The 21,745-nt window shown below is 42.9% G+C and overlaps 1 protein-coding gene across 5 annotated transcripts in view; it reads left to right on the forward strand.

Annotated features, from left to right (window-relative positions):
• Positions 1-21,745, forward strand: part of serac1 (serine active site containing 1) — a 523,253-nt gene that overhangs the window by 40,714 nt on the left and 460,794 nt on the right. For all 5 annotated transcript variants that reach the window (XM_068044720.1, XM_068044721.1, XM_068044722.1 and 2 more), the window contains exons 5-6: positions 8,112-8,243; positions 18,581-18,699. In XM_068044720.1, coding sequence (XP_067900821.1) covers positions 8,112-8,243; positions 18,581-18,699 — 251 coding nt within the window. The remainder of the gene's footprint in view (positions 1-8,111; positions 8,244-18,580; positions 18,700-21,745) is intronic.

Consider the following 21,745-nt stretch of genomic DNA (forward strand, 5'->3'; position numbering starts at 1 on the left):
ATCGAGTACAACCTTCCTATCAATTTTCATCCCATCCATTACTTCTACCCTCTCTGCTTCTAATATTTTGTCAGCATGCTCCTTAGTAAACACTGATACAAAGTACTCATTAATTAAGTATTCTAGCCGTGCTCTGCATCTCTAAGCATATATCACCCTCTTTGTCCCTAATAGGGCCTACCCCACCTCTAACTACCCGCATACTATTTACAAGCTGGTAGAAGATTTTTGAGTTTCCTGTTCTATTACCTGCCATTCTGTTCTCTCATTCTCTCCTTGCCAGTCTTATTTTCCTCTTTACTTCTCCTCTCAACTCATTGTACTTGGCCTGGTTTTCACTTGAAGAATTTACCTGACATGCATCATACACCCCATCCCCTTTTTTTTTTGTTTCCTCATATTCTCTATCTGCTTTGTCATCCAAGGAGCCCGGGATTTGGTTACCTTACCTTATTCCCTGTTGGAATGTACCTAGCCTGAACCTGAAACGTCTGTTCCTTAAAGATCACCCATTGCTTTGACTGCAGTTTTTCCTGTCAATCTTTGGTTCCATTTTCACCCTGGCTAAATCCTCTCTCATCCCATTCCGATTTAGAAGTTCTACTTTAGCTTGTTCCTTCATCTTTGCCATTACTAATCTAAACCTTCTGATGCAAGGATCACTCTTACCCAATTGTTCCTCCACAGACACTTGGCCCACCCGAGCACCAGATCCAGCAATGCGTCCTTCCTAGTTGGACCGAGAACATGCTGTACTCCTGAACACATTTCAGAAATTTCACCTGATCCTTGCCCTTTACTCTAACATTATTCCAATCGATATTTGGGTAATTAAAGCCCCCACCATCACAACGCTATAGTTCTTGCACTTCCCTGTGATTTCCCTGCAGATTTGCCTCACTCACTTACCCCATTCACCAGTGTGATCATACCCTTTCTTTGCTTCTCAACTGTAAACAAATGGATTCTTTTGTCCCCTCTCTTTCCAATAATGTCTTCCCTTATCAGTACTGCATCGCACCTCCCTTTTTTTCCTTCCTTATCTTTTTTCTGAAGGCTTTGTATCTGAGAATATTAAGCACCCTCACCATTTTTAAGCCACATTTCTGTTATTGCCACGCCATCATATTCCCACATGTCTATTTGTGCTTGTAGCTCACCAACCTTATTCACCACACTATCGAACACTCTCAGTTCTTTGTGCACCTTATTTCTCTCTTTTGCTACTATATATGCCGGTGCCCATCCCCCTGCCAATTTAGTTTAAACCTTCCCCAACCACACTAGTGAACCTCCCAATGAGCACATAGAGCCCAGTCCTGTTGAAGTGCAACCTGTCCCTTTTGAATAGGTGCCTCCTGCCCCAGAACTGGTCCCAATGTTCCAAGAATCTGAAATCTTCCCTCCTGCACCATACCTGAAGCCATGTATTGATCCTTCCTATCTTCCTGTTTCTGCTCTCGCTCCTGAAAATCTGATTTCTCTCTGTCGTTTGTACCGACGTGTACCACAACGTCTGGCTCACTCCCTTCCCCCTGCAGAGTATTCTGTACCCTCACCATGATGTCCTTTAAGCTGGCACCAGGGAGGAGAAACAGCATGCAGGACACTCAATGATGGTTGCAGAAATGCCTGTCTGTCCCCCTAATGATAGAATCTCCTATGATGATTGCATTTCCACTCTTTGCTGTTCTCTCCTGTGCAGTCCCTTGCCCAATGGTGCCATGGTCTGGACTGCACTCCTTCAGGGTGTCGTAACCCCCAGCAGTCTCCAGTGCTGAGTACTGTTTGAGTGACATAAACCCTGAAAACACCTGCACCTCCTACCTCTTCCTATTCAGCCGATGGCTACCCATTTACTGTCCTGAACTCTCGGTGGCTGTGAGGTGACCACCTCCTGGAACATACAATCCAGGAAACTCTCATCCTCCCTGATCTCAGTACCTTCTTTAGGTACCTCTCATGCTCTGCAGTGACTCCAGTTGCCCCACGAGCTTGGAAATACTGGGCTCGAGTTCAAGCAGCAATAGACACTTATTACATATATGATCCCCCAAGACACATGAAGTGTCCTGAAGTTCCCACAGGGTACAGGAATTGCAAGCAACAGGTTTCAGCTGCCCTTCCATGATTTAAGAGAAAATCTCTCTTCCTTCTTTCAGAATCTGGTTAGTATCTTTAATTAATGCCTGTGGACTAGGTCAGTGCTAATACTCCTGATATCAATTCCCTTTATACCAATCACAGTCAAATAGCAGTCAACACGCAGCTCCTTTTTGGATTTCAGATATTCTTCCCCTCTAAGGAAATATTGGCATTCTTGCAAGCACAGAGGTAATGTCATTCTTCATTTGGCCAGCGACTTGTTAATAAAAGCTACGCTTTGAACACATTGCATTGTTAGGCTTTACTTTGCGAGTCACTTTTCCAAAAGGTGGTTACCTCAGATAAGCGGCAATAATTTAGTATATGTTCTCCCACATTAGGCAAGTGCACCTCTTTTATCCCCCAAGTAAGGTGACAGAGAAACAGCACTGACTCATCCCTGGAGATGCAAGTATGAGCTGAATCATTTCATTCTTAATCGTGATGATAGCGTGTGTTTGAGGCAGGGGATAAAATTGCATGAACAGGATTTTTAACATACTAATACACAGGACAATCAAGGATTCTCAGAAGTTTTTGGATTTGTTTTAAATAACTTCATAGTCTGTAACATTTGATGTAGATCTGGAACATAAGAATTGGTGGATGACAAAGGATCAAGGTCTATCAAGGTTTTTCGAGAGGCGGCTTCTCCAGGAGGACGGCCACCCTCTTGGTAGCAGTAAGCAAGCAAGTATAGAATGCTCGTTAAGGAGGTAGTTGAGAGCTACCTAAAGAAGGTACTGAGATTTTAGTTTAGTTCAGTTTAGAGATACAGCACTGAAACAGGCCCTTCGACCCACCGAGTCTGTGCCGACCATCAACCACCCATTTATACTAATCTTACACTAATCCCCACCTGTCCCTATATTTCCCTACCACCTACTTATACCAGGGGAAATTTATAATGGCCAATTTACCTACCAACCTGCAAGTCTTTTGGCTTGTGGGAGGAAACCGGAGCACCCGGAGAAAACCCACGCAGACACAGGGAGAACTTGCAAACTCCACACAGGCAGTACCCAGAATTGAACCTGGGTCGCTGGAGCTGTGAGGCTGCGGTGCTAACCACTGCGCCACTGTGCCGCCCATTTTACCAGAGGTGTGCGGGTCCCATGCTACTTTAGCACCTCGTCCAAGCAGATGAGGTAGCTGCACAGCGGGTGAAGTGACTGAAGTGGCAGCCATTTAAAATTATGTATAAAAGAAGTAATCATTAAGCAGAAGCTCATGCACATCCACTAACTTGCCATTTTTGAAGCAAAGCTGTACAATTGGGATTGGTGATGAAGACGGAGGGTCTTGGAGAATGTCTCTTTCGTAAAGGTGCAAGGGGAGTTTGGCAGCTGAGGTCCCAGTGCCTCACACTGTCTCTGATAATGGGGGCCACCTACTTGGAGGTGGCTGGAGCAGTGGGGAGGACCAGCGGTCCCAGCAACAACGGTGTTGGTCAAGTGGCAGGGGCATTCTGAAGGGGGAGGGTGAACAGTCACAGGTCGTGGTACACATTGGTACCGACGACATAGGTAGAAAGAGGCATAAGGTCCTGCAACAAGAATTTAGGGAGCTAGGTAGCAGATTAAAAAGCAGGACCTCAAAGGTTGTAATCTCTGGATTACTCCTGGTGCCACGTGCTAGTGAGTATAGAAATAGGAGGATCGAGCAGATGAATACGTGGCTGAGGAGATGGTACAGGAGGGAGGGCTTCAGTTTCCTGGATGACACGGACTGTTTCTGGCAAATGTGGGACCTGTACAAAGTTGGATGGATTGCACCTGGAATGGAACGGAACCAACATCCTTGCTAGGAAGTTTGCTAGTGCTGTTTGTGGGGGGGGGGGGGGAGAGAATACAAAGTGGAGGTACAGTAGGGGGTGATGCACAGTCAAATATAGAAGAGAAACTGAGTCAGTCTGGAAGGCAGAGCAAATATCGACCTGTTAAGGCACAAGTGAAAAATGCAAGGCTGGATTGCATCTATTTTAATGCAAGGAGTCTTACTAATAAGGCAGATTAATTGAGGGTATTGATGAGCACATGGGATTATCATGTTATTGCTATCACAGAGACATGGTTGAGGGAGGGGCAGGACTGGCAGCTCAATATTCCAGGGTATAGAATCTTCAGGCGTGGAAGGGAGTAAAAGAGGAGGTGGCATTGCACTGTTGATCAACGAGTCAATTACTGCAGTAAGGAGGGATGATATCTTAGAAGGTTCCTCAAATGAGGTAGAACTTAAAAACAAAAAGGGGGCAATCATTTGGCTGGGAGTGTACTACAGGCCTCCAAACAGTCAGGAAGAGATAGAGAAGCAGATATGTAGGCAAATCTCAGAGAGGTGTAAAAATAATAGGGTATTAATAGTAGGGAATTTCAATTTCCCCAATATCAACTGGGATAGTCTTAGTGCAAAAGGCTTAAAGGGGGCAGACTTCTTAAAATGCATACAGGAGAGCTTTTTGAGCCAGTACGTAGAAAGTCCAACAAGGAAAGGGGCAGTACTGCACCTAATCCTAGGTATTGAAGCTGGGCAAGTGGTAGAAGTTCAATAGGGGAGCATTTCGGGGATAGTGACCATAACTCTAAGATTTAAGATAGTTATGGAAATAAAGGTACTGAATTGGGGGAAGGCCGATTTCAATATGATAAAACAGGATCTGGCCAAAGTGGACTGGGAGCAGCTACTTGTCGGAAACTCTACAATAGACCAGTGGAAGTCATTCAAAGAGGAAATTGAGAGTTCAGAGCCAGCATGTACCCATTAAGGTGAAGGGTAGAACACTGCATCAATCCCAGGACAGAGATATGAGCATGAGAGCAGGGGTTGTGTTGAAATGGCCAGCAACCGGAAAATCGGGGTCAAACTTGCGGACTGCGCGAAGGTGTTCCGCAAAGCGGTCACCCAATCTGCGTTTGGTCTCACCAGTGTCGAGGAGACCACACTGTGAGCAGCGAATACAGTATACTAAATTGAAAGAAGTACAAGTAAATCACTGTTTCACCTGAACAGCGTGTTTGGGGCCTTGGATAGTGAGGAGAGAGTAGGTAAATGGGCTGGCATTATACCTCCTGCAATTGCAGGGGGTGCCGTGGGAAGGAGACGAGGTGGTGGGATAATGGAGGAATGGACCAGGGTGTCGCGGAGGGAATGATCCCTTCGAAATGCTGACAGGGGACGATGCGTTTGGTAGTAGCATCACGCTGGATGTGGCGGAGGATGATCCTTTGGATGTGGAGGCTGGTGGGGTGGAAAGTGAGGACAAGGGGCACGCTGTCGCAGTCCTGGGAGGGAGGGGAAGGGGTGAAGGTAGAGGTGCGGGAAATGGAGCGGACACAGTTGAGGGCCCTGTCAACCACAGTGGGGGGGGAGTCCTTGGTTGACGAGAAAGGAAGACATATCAGAAGCATTGTTGTGGAATGTAGCATCATCAGAGCAGATGTGTCGGAGACGGAGAAACTGGGAGAATGGAATGGAGTCCTTACAGGAGGCAGGGTGTGAATAAGTGTAGTTGAGGTAGCTGTGGGAGTCGGTGGGCTTATAATGAATATTATTAGACAGCCTATCCCTGGAGATGGAGACAGAGAAGCTGTGGAAGGGAAGTGTCGGAGATGGACCATGTGAAGGTGAGAGAAGGTGGAAATTAGAAGCAAAGTTGATAAAGTTTTCTAGTTCCGGGGGGGAGCAGGAAACGGCACCGATACAGTCATCAATGTACTGGAAAAAGAGTTGGGGGAGAGGGCCTGAGTAGGACTGGAACAAGAAATGTTCGACATATCCCACAAAAAGAGTTATAACTTGGACCCATGCGGGTACCCATAGCAACGCCTTTTACTTGAAGGAAGTGAGTGGAGTTGAAGGAGAAGTTGTTCAATGTGAGAACAAGTTCAGCCAGGCGGAGGAGGGTAGTGGTGGTGGATGGTGTCTGGTTGGGCCTCGTTCAAGGAAGAAGCGGAGAACCCTCAAACCGTCCTGGTGGGGAATGGAGGTGTAGAGAGATTGGACGTCCATAGTGAAGAGGAGGTGGTTAGGGCCAGGAAAATGGAAATTGTCAAAATGAAGTAGGGCGTCAGAAGAGTCATGGATGTAGGTGGGAAGAGACTGGACAGGGGAGAAAAGATAGAGTCAAGATGGGAAGAAATAAGTTCAGCGGCGCAGGGACAGTCTGAAACAGTGTGTCTGCCGGGCAGTCCTGTTTGTGAATTTTGGGAAGGAGGTAGAAGGGGGCTGTCCGGGGTTGTGGATTATGAGGTTGGAAGCTGTAGAGGGAAGATCTCCAGAGGAGATGAGATCAGTGACAATTCTGTGGACAGTGGCTTGATGTTCGGTGGTGGGGTCATGGTCCAGGGCAAAGTAGAAAGAAGCGTCTGAGAGTTGGCGCTGAGCCTCTGCAAGGTCGAGGTCGGTACGCCAGACAACAACAGCACCACCCTTATCTGCAGGTTTGACAATGTCGGGGTTAGACCTGAGAGAACGGTGTGTGGCATGTTCTGGGGGAGGTGCAGAGAAATTGAGAAGGCCGATGTCTCAAGATCAATAGCGGGTAAGAAGCCAGAGGGAGGGGTCCAGGTAGAGGGAGAATGCTGGAGGTGGGTGAATGGGTCTGCTGGTCAGGGGAAGGACTCCTGGACAAAGAAGTGAGCCTAGAGGCAAAGGCGACGGAGACGGAAGAAGAGCTCAACGTCGTGCCGGGCACGAAATTCATTGAGGTGGGGGCGTAAGGGGATAAAACTGAGTCATTTGCTGAGTACAGAACGTTAAGCATCAGAGAGGGGAAGGTCAGAGGGTATAGGGGTCAGATCAGAAGGGGTGGGGTCAGAGGGAAGTGAATGGGAAGAATGAACTGGAGGGGCATTAGTCCCCATCATTTGCTGGAGTCACTGCTCTGTTAGACTGTTCCCTAAGGGCTGATTCTGGCTGCTTGCACTTTGAATCCAGACAGGTGCCCTTTAAATGGGGCCTGCTACTTCTAACTCCTGCCTCCTGCTCGCGCCCGTCGTCCATGATTGGACAGATGTCGCCGCTGCAGAATGCTGATGTTCACATTCTGACCTCTAGTGGGGTCAGGACCCGGAAATGGTCCCAACGGCGGGGTGCTGCCAAGACCAGGAAAATATTGCTGCTTGGGTCCAAAGTCACATTTTTCCTACCAAGCATACTGCACTTACCACATGTCATGTCTCAAATTATTGTTGTATTGCATCTCAAAATGTTGCTTTGGAAAATCATGCAGGAAAAAATGTTACGTCTGATGTAAATTATGCTGTATTTGCAATTTAGTTTGATTTTTATTTGATTTAATTTGGATCGGGTGAGTTTGCTCCTGTCATTGCAGTTGTTCTCTTGCACAGACTTTGTGCTATTTTCTTGCTTGTAATATCGAATTCTGAAGTGAATACTTTGGTTGGTGTCTTTGAGTTAAGTTCCATTCTGTCGCTGCTGTAGAATGAGTAGACCCACTGATTAGATTAGATTAGAGATACAGCACTGAAACAGGCCCTTCGGCCCACCGAGTCTGTGCCGAACATCAGCCACCCATTTATACTAATCCTACACTAATCCCATATTCCTACCAAACATCCCCACCTGTCCCTATATTTCCCTACCACCTACCTATACTAGTGACAATTTATAATGGCCAATTTACCTATCAACCTGCAAGTCTTTTGGCTTGTGGGAGGAAACCGGAGCACCCGGAGAAAACCCACGCAGACACAGGGAGAACTTGCAAACTCCACACAGGCAGTACCCGGAATCGAACCCGGGTCCCTGGAGCTGTGAGGCTGCGGTGCTAACCACTGCGCCACTGTGCCGCACAGTGATGTTTTGTTCTACCAGTTGCTTTGCTTCAATAATTGTTTTTCCTGAAAACAAACTTTACAACAGGTTAATGGGTTGCAACTTATGTATTTAAGTATCTAAGTGACCTGTGCAAATGTTTAATTGTTGTAGTTATTTCTGTTTTACAGAGCATTACATGAGACTGGATGTGGAAGACCATGAGTCTGGTTTGTGGCTTCTTCTAAAACAGACTAAGTCTACAATTAAAGCAGTACGAGCGCAGGCTGTTCAAGAACTGGCAAAGAAGCATCACTGGCATGGTAAAAAGGGACGAGATGTCAATTCTTAACCAGTAGATAAAAAAACAGATTTTGCCATTGTCACCTTGCCATTTTGCACTCCATTTCCTATATTTCCATAGTGTTTGAGCTTCAGTGAAGAAGTACCGCTTTTTAGAGTTTGGAGAACCATACAAATTTATGAGACAGAAGGAGATAATTCATCAACAATTTGCATTTTTATAGTTCGTTTAACATATAGTAAAATTCAGCTCATCTTTCTTGGCACAATCCTGAAATATTTTCACTGCTATGCAGCATCTTTTGCTTGAAATGTTTATCTAGTCTTCTCTTGACATATACAATGTACTGGTTAAACAAATCTTCAAGTGAAATTGAAGGGGGAGTAGATGATGGAATGTAGAATATACTGTCTAAAAACTGGTGAATCAGAAACTGGATAATACTTTGAGTTAACACACTGCTTTACTTTTGGGAGCTATCTTTGATTTCAGCTTGCCTGACAGAATGAAAGCTGTCTCTTTCTGCTAGTTATAAGAAGCGAATTTGGAAAGTTCAAACCTAATTTTTAGTAGGCACAAAACTGCACACACTGTGACAATATTACTGAGGTCCTGAGGAAAACTGGTTTAGGAAATGGTAAAAGTTTTACCAATGCAGGGTTTGTTATTCTTAAGGGCGGGTTAAAAGTATGTTATCAGGTTCGTGCAATGGCGGTGTTAAAAATTTCAGATCCATCATAGAGACTCTCAGGTTCAGTGGCACTAGCCTGTAAGTGGATCCCACATTTCTGGTGTTCCCGAGTTGACTCATATTGGCCAAGATCAACATAAGCAAAGGTGTAGCCTGGGGGTTGTAACAGTGCATTGCCATGTTGTGCAATGTGTCTTTTGCACATGGCCTCACATGCACTTCTTCAGTCTTCCGGTGGGTAGAACTGATGAGCACTGGTGAAGCAAAGCAAAGAAGCTGGTTTATTATGCTGAACGTTAGTGACTGAACAAGATAGCATTTCCAGACTTTTGTTTTACTTTATTTGTTTCCCGTGACAGAGAACAGCAAAACTGTGCTTTGTGAGTGGGCAGAAAGCTCACTTTTGAGTTTATCTTTCTTTCTGGTCAGCCTCTTAACTGTGAAAACTGGCTGACTGCATCTTAATTTTCAGTCTCTGCTAGAATTGATTAACTGTGTTTTATTCTTGTTACTTTTCAGCACAGGAAGTGAAGTTTGTTTCCTGAACTTTCCCCTGTATAGGAGGGGTTGGTCCATTGACAACTCAAACCTATTTGCCACCTCACGCCCCTCCCCACTGACCCCCATCACATCCCATCAGCAAGAAAATTTTCATTAGACATATATCACCTGTCCCTGACTGAGCTCTAATGAACTGGGTCATCCCAACAATAACATTCAGGGATGTTTGGAGCTCTGGGACAAGATATCAACTCTCTGTTTACCCAACGTAAAAGGGAGCTTCAATTGATTCTGTACTTCACTACATAGCTTTTTTCCCGACCTTAGCTAAAAGCTGGAAATTAACCCTTTGTTGACCTTAATTTGAATGTAACCACTTCAATATAACTCTTCCTAAAATCCTTTTCTAAAGAATGGCCAAAAACTCTGTAAACCCAAAGAGAGCTTCAGGCTACATTTCCCCAAGAGGTATCTGACTTGGGAATGCTTGCTGCTGATAATGGGAGACAAGTATTCTATTCTCCACAACTAACCTTCTCTTAATGAAGCACTTGGGTAAATATCTTAGTTAACAGCTTCACTGTTTTGCTTAGTTCATCCTGCATGTCAGCTCACCACATTATTTAGGTTCTTCTCAGACCATCTTAATTTCCTTATTTTGTATCAGTGTTAAATCAAAATGTTGTAATTTATCATTGGAATGACAGTCAATGTACATTCATTGCATCAGATAACAGTCTATGCCATTAACAACTCTTAAGCGCAAAGTGGTTACTCTTCACGTTGCACTTAGTGCACAATTTCCTCAGCTTGTATGATTTATATCCCTGAATTATTTTCTCCTGCAACTAAACAAGATGGTAAATCTGTTCAAATATTCACTTTCTTCACCATTTGAACTTAGATTTAAGAACTGAGAAAACAAATAATTTTCAAACATTAAGTGACAAAGCATTAGGCTAATGAGTAGCAAGTTCTTTCACTGCTGCAACCCTCGGATTGATATCTGCTTTGTTAAAAATATGTTGCAAAATTATTGAGTTAAATATTGTCAGGACCTTGCTTTGAATTTTCTTAAATATGTGCTTAAAAACATCAATAACATTAGCATTCCGAAGAAGGGTCACTGACCCGAAACGTTAACGTTAACTCTGCTTCTCTTTCCACAGATGCTGCCAGACCTGCTGAGTGAATCCAGCATTTCTTGTTTTTGTTTCAGATTTCCAGCATCTGCAGTATTTTGCTTTTATTTTAATAACATTAGCATAGCTGCTTCAACATGTTCAGTAACAAGGATGCATGTTCTTGAGATTCTTATTAGCAGAGCAAAGGGGGAAGTTGTAAAAACATTCTGCAACAGCGCTATTAAAACCAGGAGGGTTCGTTTGGGTGCAGTTGGAACTTTGCAATCTCAGTGCACTGGTTGGGTTAGCCTTTAAGCTTTTGCTAAATTGATTTTTACAAATTAGGAGCAGATGTACGCCATTTGGCCCCCTGAGCCTGCTCCGCCATTCAATAAGATCATGGCTGTTGTGTTTGTGTTTCGAACTCCACACTCCCATCTACCCCCGATACCCCTTGATTCCCTTGCCGTTCCAGAATCTATCTACTGCCACCTTCAAAAATATTCAATGTTCCTGCCTCCAGCACCTTCTGAGGCAGAGAGTTCCAAAGTAGCACAACCCGCTGCGAGAAAAAATTTCTCCTCCTCTCCTAAAAGGGCGTCCCCTAATTTTAAAACATTGCAAAACATCTTTGCATAAACAAAAGCTTCAAATTTTCCACAAAGCATCAGAATCGGGCCGCATAATGGGGCGTAATTGCGCAACTCACTTGTGTTCTAAATTTCCACAATCTTTTACTCTGGTTCGACCGATTTTGCTCAGATTGTACTGATATAGCGAGTGGTATCTCCACCCCAGAATGTTTTACCAGGAGTGGTTATTGAGGCAGAGACTATAACTTGGTTTAGAAGGGAATTGCATATGTATCGTAAAAGGAAGAACCAACAAAGGATACAGGTACCAGGTGGGACAACATGATTAAGGTAGTGTCATGATGCTGTAGTTTTTTCTTCAGGTATTATGCGGTTTGCCTTTAAGGCTTGCAAAGGATCAGTACTGCTTTAAGAACCAGCAAGCCACAGGAGTTAAAGGGAAAATGCATTTTGGTTGCCGTTGGATGCAAGCATATGGAGAGGGAAGCAGCCAGCTTCAGAGAATACATACTGGTTACCTGACAACAGCCATTCGGAGACCGCAATTCAAAGGGTGCATTCTCGTTACCTTGGATACAGTCTCTTGGACTGAGCATCACGCGATACATTTGTTACAATTCAATTTTGAATTGGCTTTTTAGTTGAAAACAGTCTGTTCTAACAGCGAACGCAGACAGACAGCTGGTGTTAGCATCTGAAAAAAGAGCTCTCAGCCATTTAAACTGAAGGAAGAGAAGTTAGTCTGTTTAATTAATATCTCTCAAAATTCTAAAAAGAAAAGTCAAGCCAAAACGGAGATCTCTGGTAATTTAAACTGAAAAAAGGGAAGTTAGACTGTGACAATCTTTTATCCCTCAAAAATTCTAAAGCTAAATTGATTCATTTAAAAAGTGTTTGCAAGTCGCTGATTGTTGAAATTCGCTGAAGGAAGGAAAGCATCACTTACTGCTGGAATTGGATTATGGACTGTCCTACTGTGGAAGAACTTTTTTCCTCCATCGGACAGCTGTGAGGACTTGAAGCAACATTGGGTTGTAAATTTGCAAGGACTCTAATTCTATTTTAAACGTTGATTATATCTTCATCGTGTTTAAGAATTTAGTTTTTTAATTAAACAGCTAATTTGTTGATTTAAAGACACCTGGTTTGGTTAACTCATTCGGGGGTTAATTTGGTACAATTTGGGGGTACAATTTGGCTGGGTCTTAATTTGGAAAGTTTAAAATGATATGTTAGGCGATTTGTGGAGGGACGGGATTGAATGAATCGTGGGTTTCTCCCACCGCAATCAGAATCGTATATTTTGTTTGGGGGCTTTGACTGGAGCGGTTGGTCATAACAATCGATAGCTCCAGTTGAAGAGTTATCACAGATGTGGTGGACTGAGCAGCTGCCCACTGTGCTGTAATTTCCATGTTCATTGTGTGTTGCTGTTGATTTGCTGTTTTTATATTATGTGACCAGCAATCTTTGCTTATGCTAATACATTCTTGAATACCATGGAATACTTTGGTTTTGAGACAGCTGTGCTTTTGTTTTGGAAGTATTTTAACGAATCTGTGCATATATACCTCATAACTCAAATCTTCGCAATGCTAAGTAATTACATAGTTCTACAAATTCAGTAACTTAAAGAACATGATAAACCACCTTAGCTCTGACAATTTATGTCTTAATTTAAATACTTTATAACTTAAACGTCATTACGGCTAATTGAGTCCATGTCAGCTCTCTAGAGCAATCCAGGTAGTCCCATTCACTCGCCCTATCCCTGTAGCCCTGAAAGTTTATTTCCCTCAAGTGCCGATTCTATTTCCTATTGAAATCATTTATTGTCTCTGCTTTCAACACCTTCGTAGACAGCAAGTCCCAGGTCATTACCACTCGTTGCATAAAAAAAGCTCTTACTCACATCCCCCTGTATCTGTTGCCCAAACTCTTCAATCTGTGTTCCCTAGTCCTAGTACCATCAGCAAATGGGAACAGCTTTTCTTTGTCCACATTATCTAAACCTGCCATAATCTTGTACATCTCTATCAAATCTCACCTTTGCTCCAAGGAGAACAAACACAGCTTTTCCAACCTAACCTTGACAAATATATGAATAGGAAGGGAATAGAGGGATATGGGCCCCGGAAGTGCAGAAGGTGTTAGTTTCGGCAGGCATCAAGATCGGCGCAGGCTTGGAGGGCTGAATGACCTGTTCCTGTGCTGTACTGTTCTTTTGTTCTAACCTTGTGGCTAAAATCCCTCATCCCTGGTACCATTCTGGTGAATCTCCGCTGCACCCCCTCACATCTTTGCTAAATTGTGGTGACTAGAACTAGATGCAATACTCTAGTTGCTACCTAACCAGAGCTTTATAAAGGTTCGGCTTAACCTCCCTGCTTTTTTAACTCTATGCCTCTATTTATGAAGCCCAAGATCCCATATGCTTTAATAGATAATGGATGGGAAGCTGAGACCTGTTGCTTGCAATTCCTGCACTATGTGGAACTTCAGGACACTTCATGTGTCTTGGGGGACCATGTGTGTAGGAAGTGTCTCCAGCTGCCTGAGCTCGAGCTCAGGGTTTGCAAGCTTGAGAGGCAGCTGGAGTCACTGTGGAACATCAGGTATAAGGAGAAAAGAGGAATAAGGTGCATAAAGTGAGTGTGTTGAATCATATTCGTGAAGGATGTAAACATATTAGACAGGAGCAGACTAAGAAGGACTACAAGAAACAAAAAGACAGGTTTACAATGCATGTATGCAAATGCACAAAGTGTGGTGAATAGGGTGGCAGGCTATGAGCACAAATAGAGGTGTCAAAATATGATGTAACGGTAATCACAGAAACGGCTTAAAAATAGTGAGGACGCTTAATATTCAGGGGTGCAAAGTGTTCAGAAAAGATAGGGAAGGAAGAAAGGCAGGTGGGAGGCAGTGCTGATTAGGGAAAACACTGTAGTGTTGAAAAGGGAGGTTGTCCTTGAGGGGGCAAAGACAGAATCCATTTGGTTAGAGCTGAGAAGCAAAAAAGGCATTATCACGCTACTGGGGGCATTCTATAGGCCTCCAAATAGAGAAAGAGCAGAAAATCTGCTGGGAAATCAGAGATGTGCAAGAACGATAGAATGATATTGGGGTCTCAAATATCTGTCTGGATAATAAAACAAGAAATGCTGGAAATACTCAGCAGGTCTGGCAGCATCTGTGGAGAGAGAAGCAGAGTTATCGTTTCAGATCAGTGACCCTTCATCAGGACTGGCAAAGGTTAGACATGTAATAGGTTTTAAGCAAATAAAGTGGGAGTGGGGCAAGAGATAACAAAAGTAAAGGTGTTGATGGGACAGAGGGTTACAGAGAATAACTGACCAGAAGGTCATGGAGCAAAGGCAAACGGTATGTTAATGGTGTGTTGAAAGACAAAGCTTTAGTGCAGAGAGGGTTTTAATGGACAGAAAAATGAACAGCCCTGGCCCAAAGCACAAACATGAAAAAAACAGTAGGCAGGCACATGGTAAGAAAAATCACACAAACTAAAATAAAGAGAAAAAATAACTGAAAATAAAAAGGGGGGCCTGTTTCTCTGACGGGACTCTCTCTCGTGATAATGTTAGGGTAAAGGGTAAGGAGGGGGAAGAATTTCTGGAACGTGTTCAGAAGAACTTCCGAGGCCACTATCTTCAGTCCAATTAAGATATATGCTTAGAGATACAGGGAAAGGCAAGAATACTTAATGTATTGGTGTTTACTAAGGAAGAGGATGCCAACAAAAACAACAAATTGGCAGAAGCAGAGATGATAGAGGTAATGGACAGGGTGAAAATTAATAAGCAGGACGTACTGGAAAGGCTGCCCTAGTTTAGAGAGTGAAATAAGAGAAAAAAAAGAAATACTCACATGCCAATCAATTGCCTGCTTCCCTATGAGGTTACACCTTGATTTTTTTTCTTTTTTTTCCCGAACCCGGTTTATCCACTCCCAACTTAGCTCTCTGCTCTCACTCTCGCTGCCTTATGATTCCCAGTAACTTTTTATGTGTGTGAATAATAGTATGAAGCACATTTAGAGTAAAAGGATAGTCAGAGGAAAGCTGGGGCTGATTATGGTCCAAATTGTAAATCATCTTGTGTAGACAGAAGGCATGGCCGTGCTACTAATTGAGTACTTTACTAAAGAAGAGGATTCTGCAATGCTACAGTTAAGGTGGAAGGGGTAGAGAAAGTGGTTAGGATAAAAATAAAGAGGAGGAACTTAAATGGCTGGCATCATTCAGTCGATAAGTCATCTGGTCCAGATGAGATACATCCAAGGCTGTTGAGGGAAATAAGAGTGGAAATAGTAGAGGCTTTAGCCACTGTCTTTCAGTCCTCCTCGGATGTAGGATTGGTGACAGGAAACTGGAGATTTGCAAATTTTACACTCCATTCCAAAATGAAGGAAGCGATACCCAAACCTAACATTGATCGGGAGGAAACTTCTAGAGACCAAGGGAGTAATTTTAACCCCAAAAGTAGGTGAGATGTTAAAATTTAAAAAATCTCAAATCTGAACCCTTGCCTCGAATCCACCAATTCCCAGTTTTCATGGGGGTAGGACTGGGGGTGTTGACCAAAGTCAGGTCACTTATTTAAATATTTTAATAAGACTGCGTACCTCACTTTATTTCTCTGAGCTTTATCGCTGGTTAGCCAGGATTTCCAGGCCTTGGGAAACACGACAGCTCAAGGGAAACAAGCACTATTGCTGCATGGATGGTGCAAGTGCTTTTCAGGCACTCCTTGTGGAGTTTCTTCCGCAGCCCCTCAAGCTGATCTGCTTCCCTCCCTGCGATCGGATCCCGCACCAGCACTCAACGCCCATCTCCACCAATGAAACAACAGAAGGTTGGTGAAGGTAGTGCAGTTGATGTATATATCCACTTCCAGAAGGCATTTGATAAAGTGCCACATAATAGACTTGTTACCAGACTTGAAGTGGTTGTGATTAAAGGGGCAGTGGATCTGAAATTGTCTGAGAGAGCAGAGAGTTGCTTATCATATTGAAGGTAAGTATGCAGTGGTGGTCGATATTAGTACCACTGCTCTTTTTGATGTATCTTTGTACATATATAAAATATATACATTTTAATGCCCTAGACTTAACTCTAGAGGCTGTAATTTCAAAGCTTGCAGGTGACACAAAGCTTCAAACTAATGAACAGGGAGGAGGATAGTGACAGACTTCAGGAGGACATAGACTGGTGAAATGGGCAGACATGTGAGAAATGAAACTTAATACAGAGAAATGTGAAGTGATTCCTTTGGAAGGAAAAAATTAGGAGAGGCAATATAAAGAAATGGTAAAAATTTATAAAGGGGGTGGAGGAATAGAGAGACTTGGGGGCTTACATACTGTGGCGCTCACGTAAAATGCATCAATTGAAACTACAAGAACTCAACCTGAAGAGAGATAAAAATGGACTTTCCTTTTTTTATAAAAGGACTATGTGCTATAAAATGGCCACCAAAGGTCAAAGGGCATGGCTTTTTAAAAAAAAATTTTTTATTTAGAGATACAGCACTGAAACAGGCCCTTCGGCACACCGAGTCTGTGCCGACCCATTTATACTAACCCTACAGTAATCCCATATTCTCCAACCACCTACCTACACTAGGGGCAATTTACAATGGCCAATTTACCTATCACCTGCAAGTCTGTGGGAGGAAACTGGAGCACCTGGCGGAAACCCACACGGTCACAGGGAGAACTTGCAAACTCCGCACAGGCAGTACCCAGAATCGAACCTGGGTCCCTGGAGCTGTGAGGCTGCAGTGCTAACCTCTGCGCCACTGTGTCGCCCCTGGCTGGTTTAGGGAAAAACAATGGACTGATTAAATTCTTTCCTATTTTTCAACTAGTGTCATGGGACCTATACTGGACAATCTACCTGGATCGTGAAAAACCATGCTGACGGGTAGGGATGAACAGAGACCCTTATGGATCCAAATACATAAATCATTGAAAGTGCCACTGAGCTAAGAGGTATCATTTACACCCATCCTGAACCCATCAAGAGACATTTTTGAATTGAATGGGTTCTTCTGAAGTAAAGAAGGTGTGCACATCCTGAGCCATTATCAGTCATCCCAGGGAAGATCTATGCTTCCCAACAGAGGCAAAGGTGTGAAACCATTTTTGACCTTAAAAGGAGAGAGAGAGAGAGGGAATCCGCAGAAGAAGCGTTACCAAAAGCTTGTCAGCTAAGAGCTGGGAGAACATCCAGCAAGCCAAAAAGGGAAGGCGCCTGCTGTGAATTCTAGATTTTCAACTTGTGCAGCAGTGAACTGGAACTTGCAACCAACATAGAAATCTACAAACACCTCAGGCCTGCAACCGATGAGAACCTGATCTCCAAGAGAATTCAACAGGTTTACCTTGCGCCCCGAAACCCTACCTGTATTAAAACCACCCTTTTCCTCTCGATCTGTCTGTGAGTGGGTGCACTTGCGACAATTTCGGGATAAGGCGTATTGCTCAATAAATAATTCTGTTTTAAACTTGCAAGAAAATTTGTGACTCTCTATTTATCTGATCAATAAAACACAAAGGAGTTAAAATCCTACTAACAAAAAACACTTGCTGTGGTCAGGCGGGAGTTGAACAGTGGGAACCACTCCATCCCTCACCACATGGCTGTAACAATACACAAATCTTTGAAGGTAGCAGGACAAGTTGATAAGGCTGTTAAAGCATTTGGGATCTTTGGCTTTATAAAAAGAAGGAACTTGGGTGATCCTTTATAAAAATCACTGGTTAGGCCTCAGCTGGGTTATTTGGAAAGGGTGCAAAGTAAATTTACCAAAATGCTATGGGGGATGAAGGACTTCAGTTATGTGGTGAGACCAGAGAAGCTGCAATCATTCTCCTTCGAGCAGAGTAGATTATGGGCAATTTAATAGAGGAGTTCAAATTGTGAGGGGCTTTGATAGAGTCGATGGGGAGAAACTCTTTCCACTGGCAGGACAGCCGTTAACCAGAGGACACGGATTTAAAATAATTGGCAAAAAATCCAGTGTAGAGATGAGGAGAAATTAGTCAACGCCATGAGTTGATACGATCTGGAAATCATTGTCTGAAAGAATGGTGGAAGCAGATTCAAATGTAATTTTTAAAAGGGCATTGTATATCTACTTGAAAAGTAGAAATTAGCAGGGCTATGGGGAACATGCAAGGGGACTAATTGGTAGTGCTTTCAAAGAGGCAGTACAAACATGATGGGTCAAATGACCTCCTTCTATGGTGTACGATTCCAGATGGTGGATGATTTTTTTCATGCAGATAAATCATGCCATGTGCTAACCTTTGTAAGTGATCACCATTTTAACTTCACATTTGTACAAAAGATTAGTCTAATAAGTAGTGAAAATATTAACTCTCCTCTAAGTATTTCAGTAAGTATGTGAATTTTCTTTATTTACAGATTACCAATATAGAACTCTGGCCCAGGCATGTGATCAGAAAACTAGCATTGGGCTAGCCAGATCTAAAGATGTTGACCTTCGCTTTTTTTTACGTGCTCCTTCGTCAAAAGTAATTGAGGTTCGTAAATTCTTTTTTTGCTGTCTTGGCTTGTATTTACCATAAAGGGATGGTGTTGGTGTGAAGTGGTTTCAATTAGTACCATTCCAGATTAAAGGGCATCAGGATTCCAGAGCAAATTATAGTGAGATAGAATGATCAGTTCTGATGAAAGGTCACAGACCTGAAGCGTTAATTCTGTTTCCCTCTCCACAGCTGCTGTCGGACCTGCTGAGTATTTCCATCACTTTCTGTTTCTATTTCAGGTTTCCAGCATCCACAGTATTTTGCTTTCAAATTAGAATGAGCCTCTTTGGAGAAGGGAATGCCATATCATCCAAATCCAAATCTGGATTTGCAGTACATAGTTTTAGTGTCAGTGCAAGCAAAGCTCCTTTTTATTGATGCTACTGGAATAGTATAAATGCACTCCCAAGATTTTTAAATGAAAAGGTTGTTTCAAGATTTATGAAGAATTTAGCTTCTCTAGGTTAGGATGCTTTTAGGTAGTTAGAATATGTTGACAGTTGATCGATTTTCATAACTGTCACATTAAATAAGGTCAGATTATTTTTAGAGTGAGCTCTTTACATCAGCATGTTTTTTATGATGATCCCAGAGAAGGAACTATTAAACTGCTATGGTCTTCAAAATTGATCAGCTGTTGGCTTTCTCAGTAAATGCAAGATTAAAAGATATCATCAATACATCATTAATGTTTTCAATTCTCTAGGTTATCCATGAAATAATCACGGCTTCATTAACAGAATTAGTGAAGAAAGACCACTGTTGTTGGCAATGTCGAGTCTTAAACGTTTGAGCCTATCCCCACCTGGCCTACCCTGTCCCTGCATAGTATATAAGGGTGAACCCTGCCCAAGAGGATCAATTTGCTTTATCCCAGAATAAGATAAATTTATGGCGCAAGTGCTCTATTTGGTTTCCAGGTCTAAAATTCATTGAACTATTGTTCTAAATCTTCAGTTGCGTTTTATCTTACAAGTAGTAATTCTCTTTTTAAGATAGTAAAATTGCCATTAATTTCTTCAGAACTTTTGACTTCAGTAATATTTTCTCCTTCACCCTCTATGCAGATGCGCTACATATCTATATTGAGCAGAATATGAAGTGCTGTTGTATTTTCAGTATGGTTAATAATCATTGTTTTCACTGTTTTGAATTGAAGCCACAACTTGGGCACATATAATACCTGCCTAGGCTTTTCAGCTCATACCAACTAGACTGTCTCTGAAGATTTCTTGTGTGGAAAAAAAAAATGCATCACACCAAGATGCTCAATCCAAGCATGATCTGGAATGGTGCTCCTGACACCAGCTCTGCTGTCATTGGCTGGCTTAGTCCGTACGCATAAGAAAACTGCCTGTTATCATTCTGCATATTGAGTAATGCCTCAACATTTCTGTGTTGCCAAAAAGACAGGAAGAATTGCAGTTACTGTTCAGCCCAGTGCCTCAATTCTGCACTTACCGCAAAGCACACAAAAAGTCTTGCTCGTTCTTCTAAAAATTAGCATTGCTGTCTTTTTTTTTTAGTTCTTTTCAGATGCTGATAGACATACTGTTTATTTTCACGAGTTATTTTCCTACCATTGTTTGACCAGGCTAATTAGTGTAATTTGATCTGTCGGAGCTAGCAAATAAGAATATTCAAGATGTTGTACAGTATCTGTTTTGCAAATGTAGGAATGTAAGATTGTTTGATTGTAGAGGTACTTGAGTATAGTGTCCCTTCACCTAATTAGGTACCAGAATCACAGAATACTGCTCCTTCATCGAATCGCATCCCAGAATTTCAACCAATCAGATCACAAAGTTAATTGCAACTTCAACCTATGACATTCCCAGAACTATGCCTCGTTGGTCCAAATGATGTTTTTAACAAAAGATTTTTTTTCAGACGCCACTATGATAGTTTCCTGTTCCTTTACTATTCTATTTCTATAGATATCAAAAGATTAATCACCAAACAGACACCTGCAAAAGTAAGACAAAGACTCGGGAACAGATGGAGAGGCATGCAGAGAGTAGGAAACCTAGGATAGAGAGGAAACATAGGGAAGATGAAACTTACAAAGTGAGGGAGAGAACAAGAGCAGAGACACAGATGAATAAAAACATGGTGAGTAGAGAATATGAGAGACGTGTAGACAAAGAAAAGGAGATGAAAGAGTTGGACAAACAGAAAGAAAAAGACATAGGGTAGAATTTTAACCTGCAAGGAGGGATTGGGTGCTAACACTGTTGGGTTTCAAACCTCAAGAAATGTTGATGTGTCGGAAACCTGACATGATCCCGCTTACTTCTGCCTTTAACCTGTGTACATTTGGAAGCATGTGGGAAGCCCCCGTGGGGATGGTGAGTCTGATATTTAAATATAAAAAAGGCAATTGAATGAAGTTTTAACTCAGCATTCTGGCATAACTGTCTGCTCACAGGTTTCCCAAGCTGTGTGAAACTCGCCAGGATCAACAAGGCGAAAGCACAGAGCAGATTGATGGTTCTGTGAAATTGACAGGCTGGAAAGCCTTTAAATACTGAAACAGGACAGCTACATCCTTGCGGAGGTGAAAAGCTTTTGGTCACAGGACTTGTTCTGAGATTGCGCTTTCACTACTTTAGAGATGATTTTCTACATTTGGAGGTAGTTTCTGCTGCCATGGACTTTACCCACATTGCTCTGCGCTTCCCTACTGTTCAGCCTTCACTGTAATATGGAAGCAGCATATGCAGGTTTACCTTGGACCTCTGTTGAGGGACAGGAGGAGCAACACCAACAGCAGCTGCATTCTCCTCAGTCACTCCACAGGCCAGAGGGGATACACACACAGCTCCAGCACGAAGGAGTTTACAATCAAAGGATCAGCTTTCTTGACATGATTGGGCAGCAGCACCTCCAGAAGGCTTGGACTTTCACGGCAGGCCACTGTTACCATCAGCCTCCTGAAACAAAACCTCCTTCCAAATGGACCTGGTGGGCACACACTATGGCTGTCAAGGTCACCACAGCCCTGAATTTATTTGCTTTTGGCTCCTTCCAGGGATCTACT

The sequence above is a fragment of the Heterodontus francisci genome, chromosome 13 (assembly GCF_036365525.1).
Source record: "Heterodontus francisci isolate sHetFra1 chromosome 13, sHetFra1.hap1, whole genome shotgun sequence".
In the NCBI taxonomy this organism is placed as follows: domain Eukaryota; kingdom Metazoa; phylum Chordata; class Chondrichthyes; order Heterodontiformes; family Heterodontidae; genus Heterodontus; species Heterodontus francisci.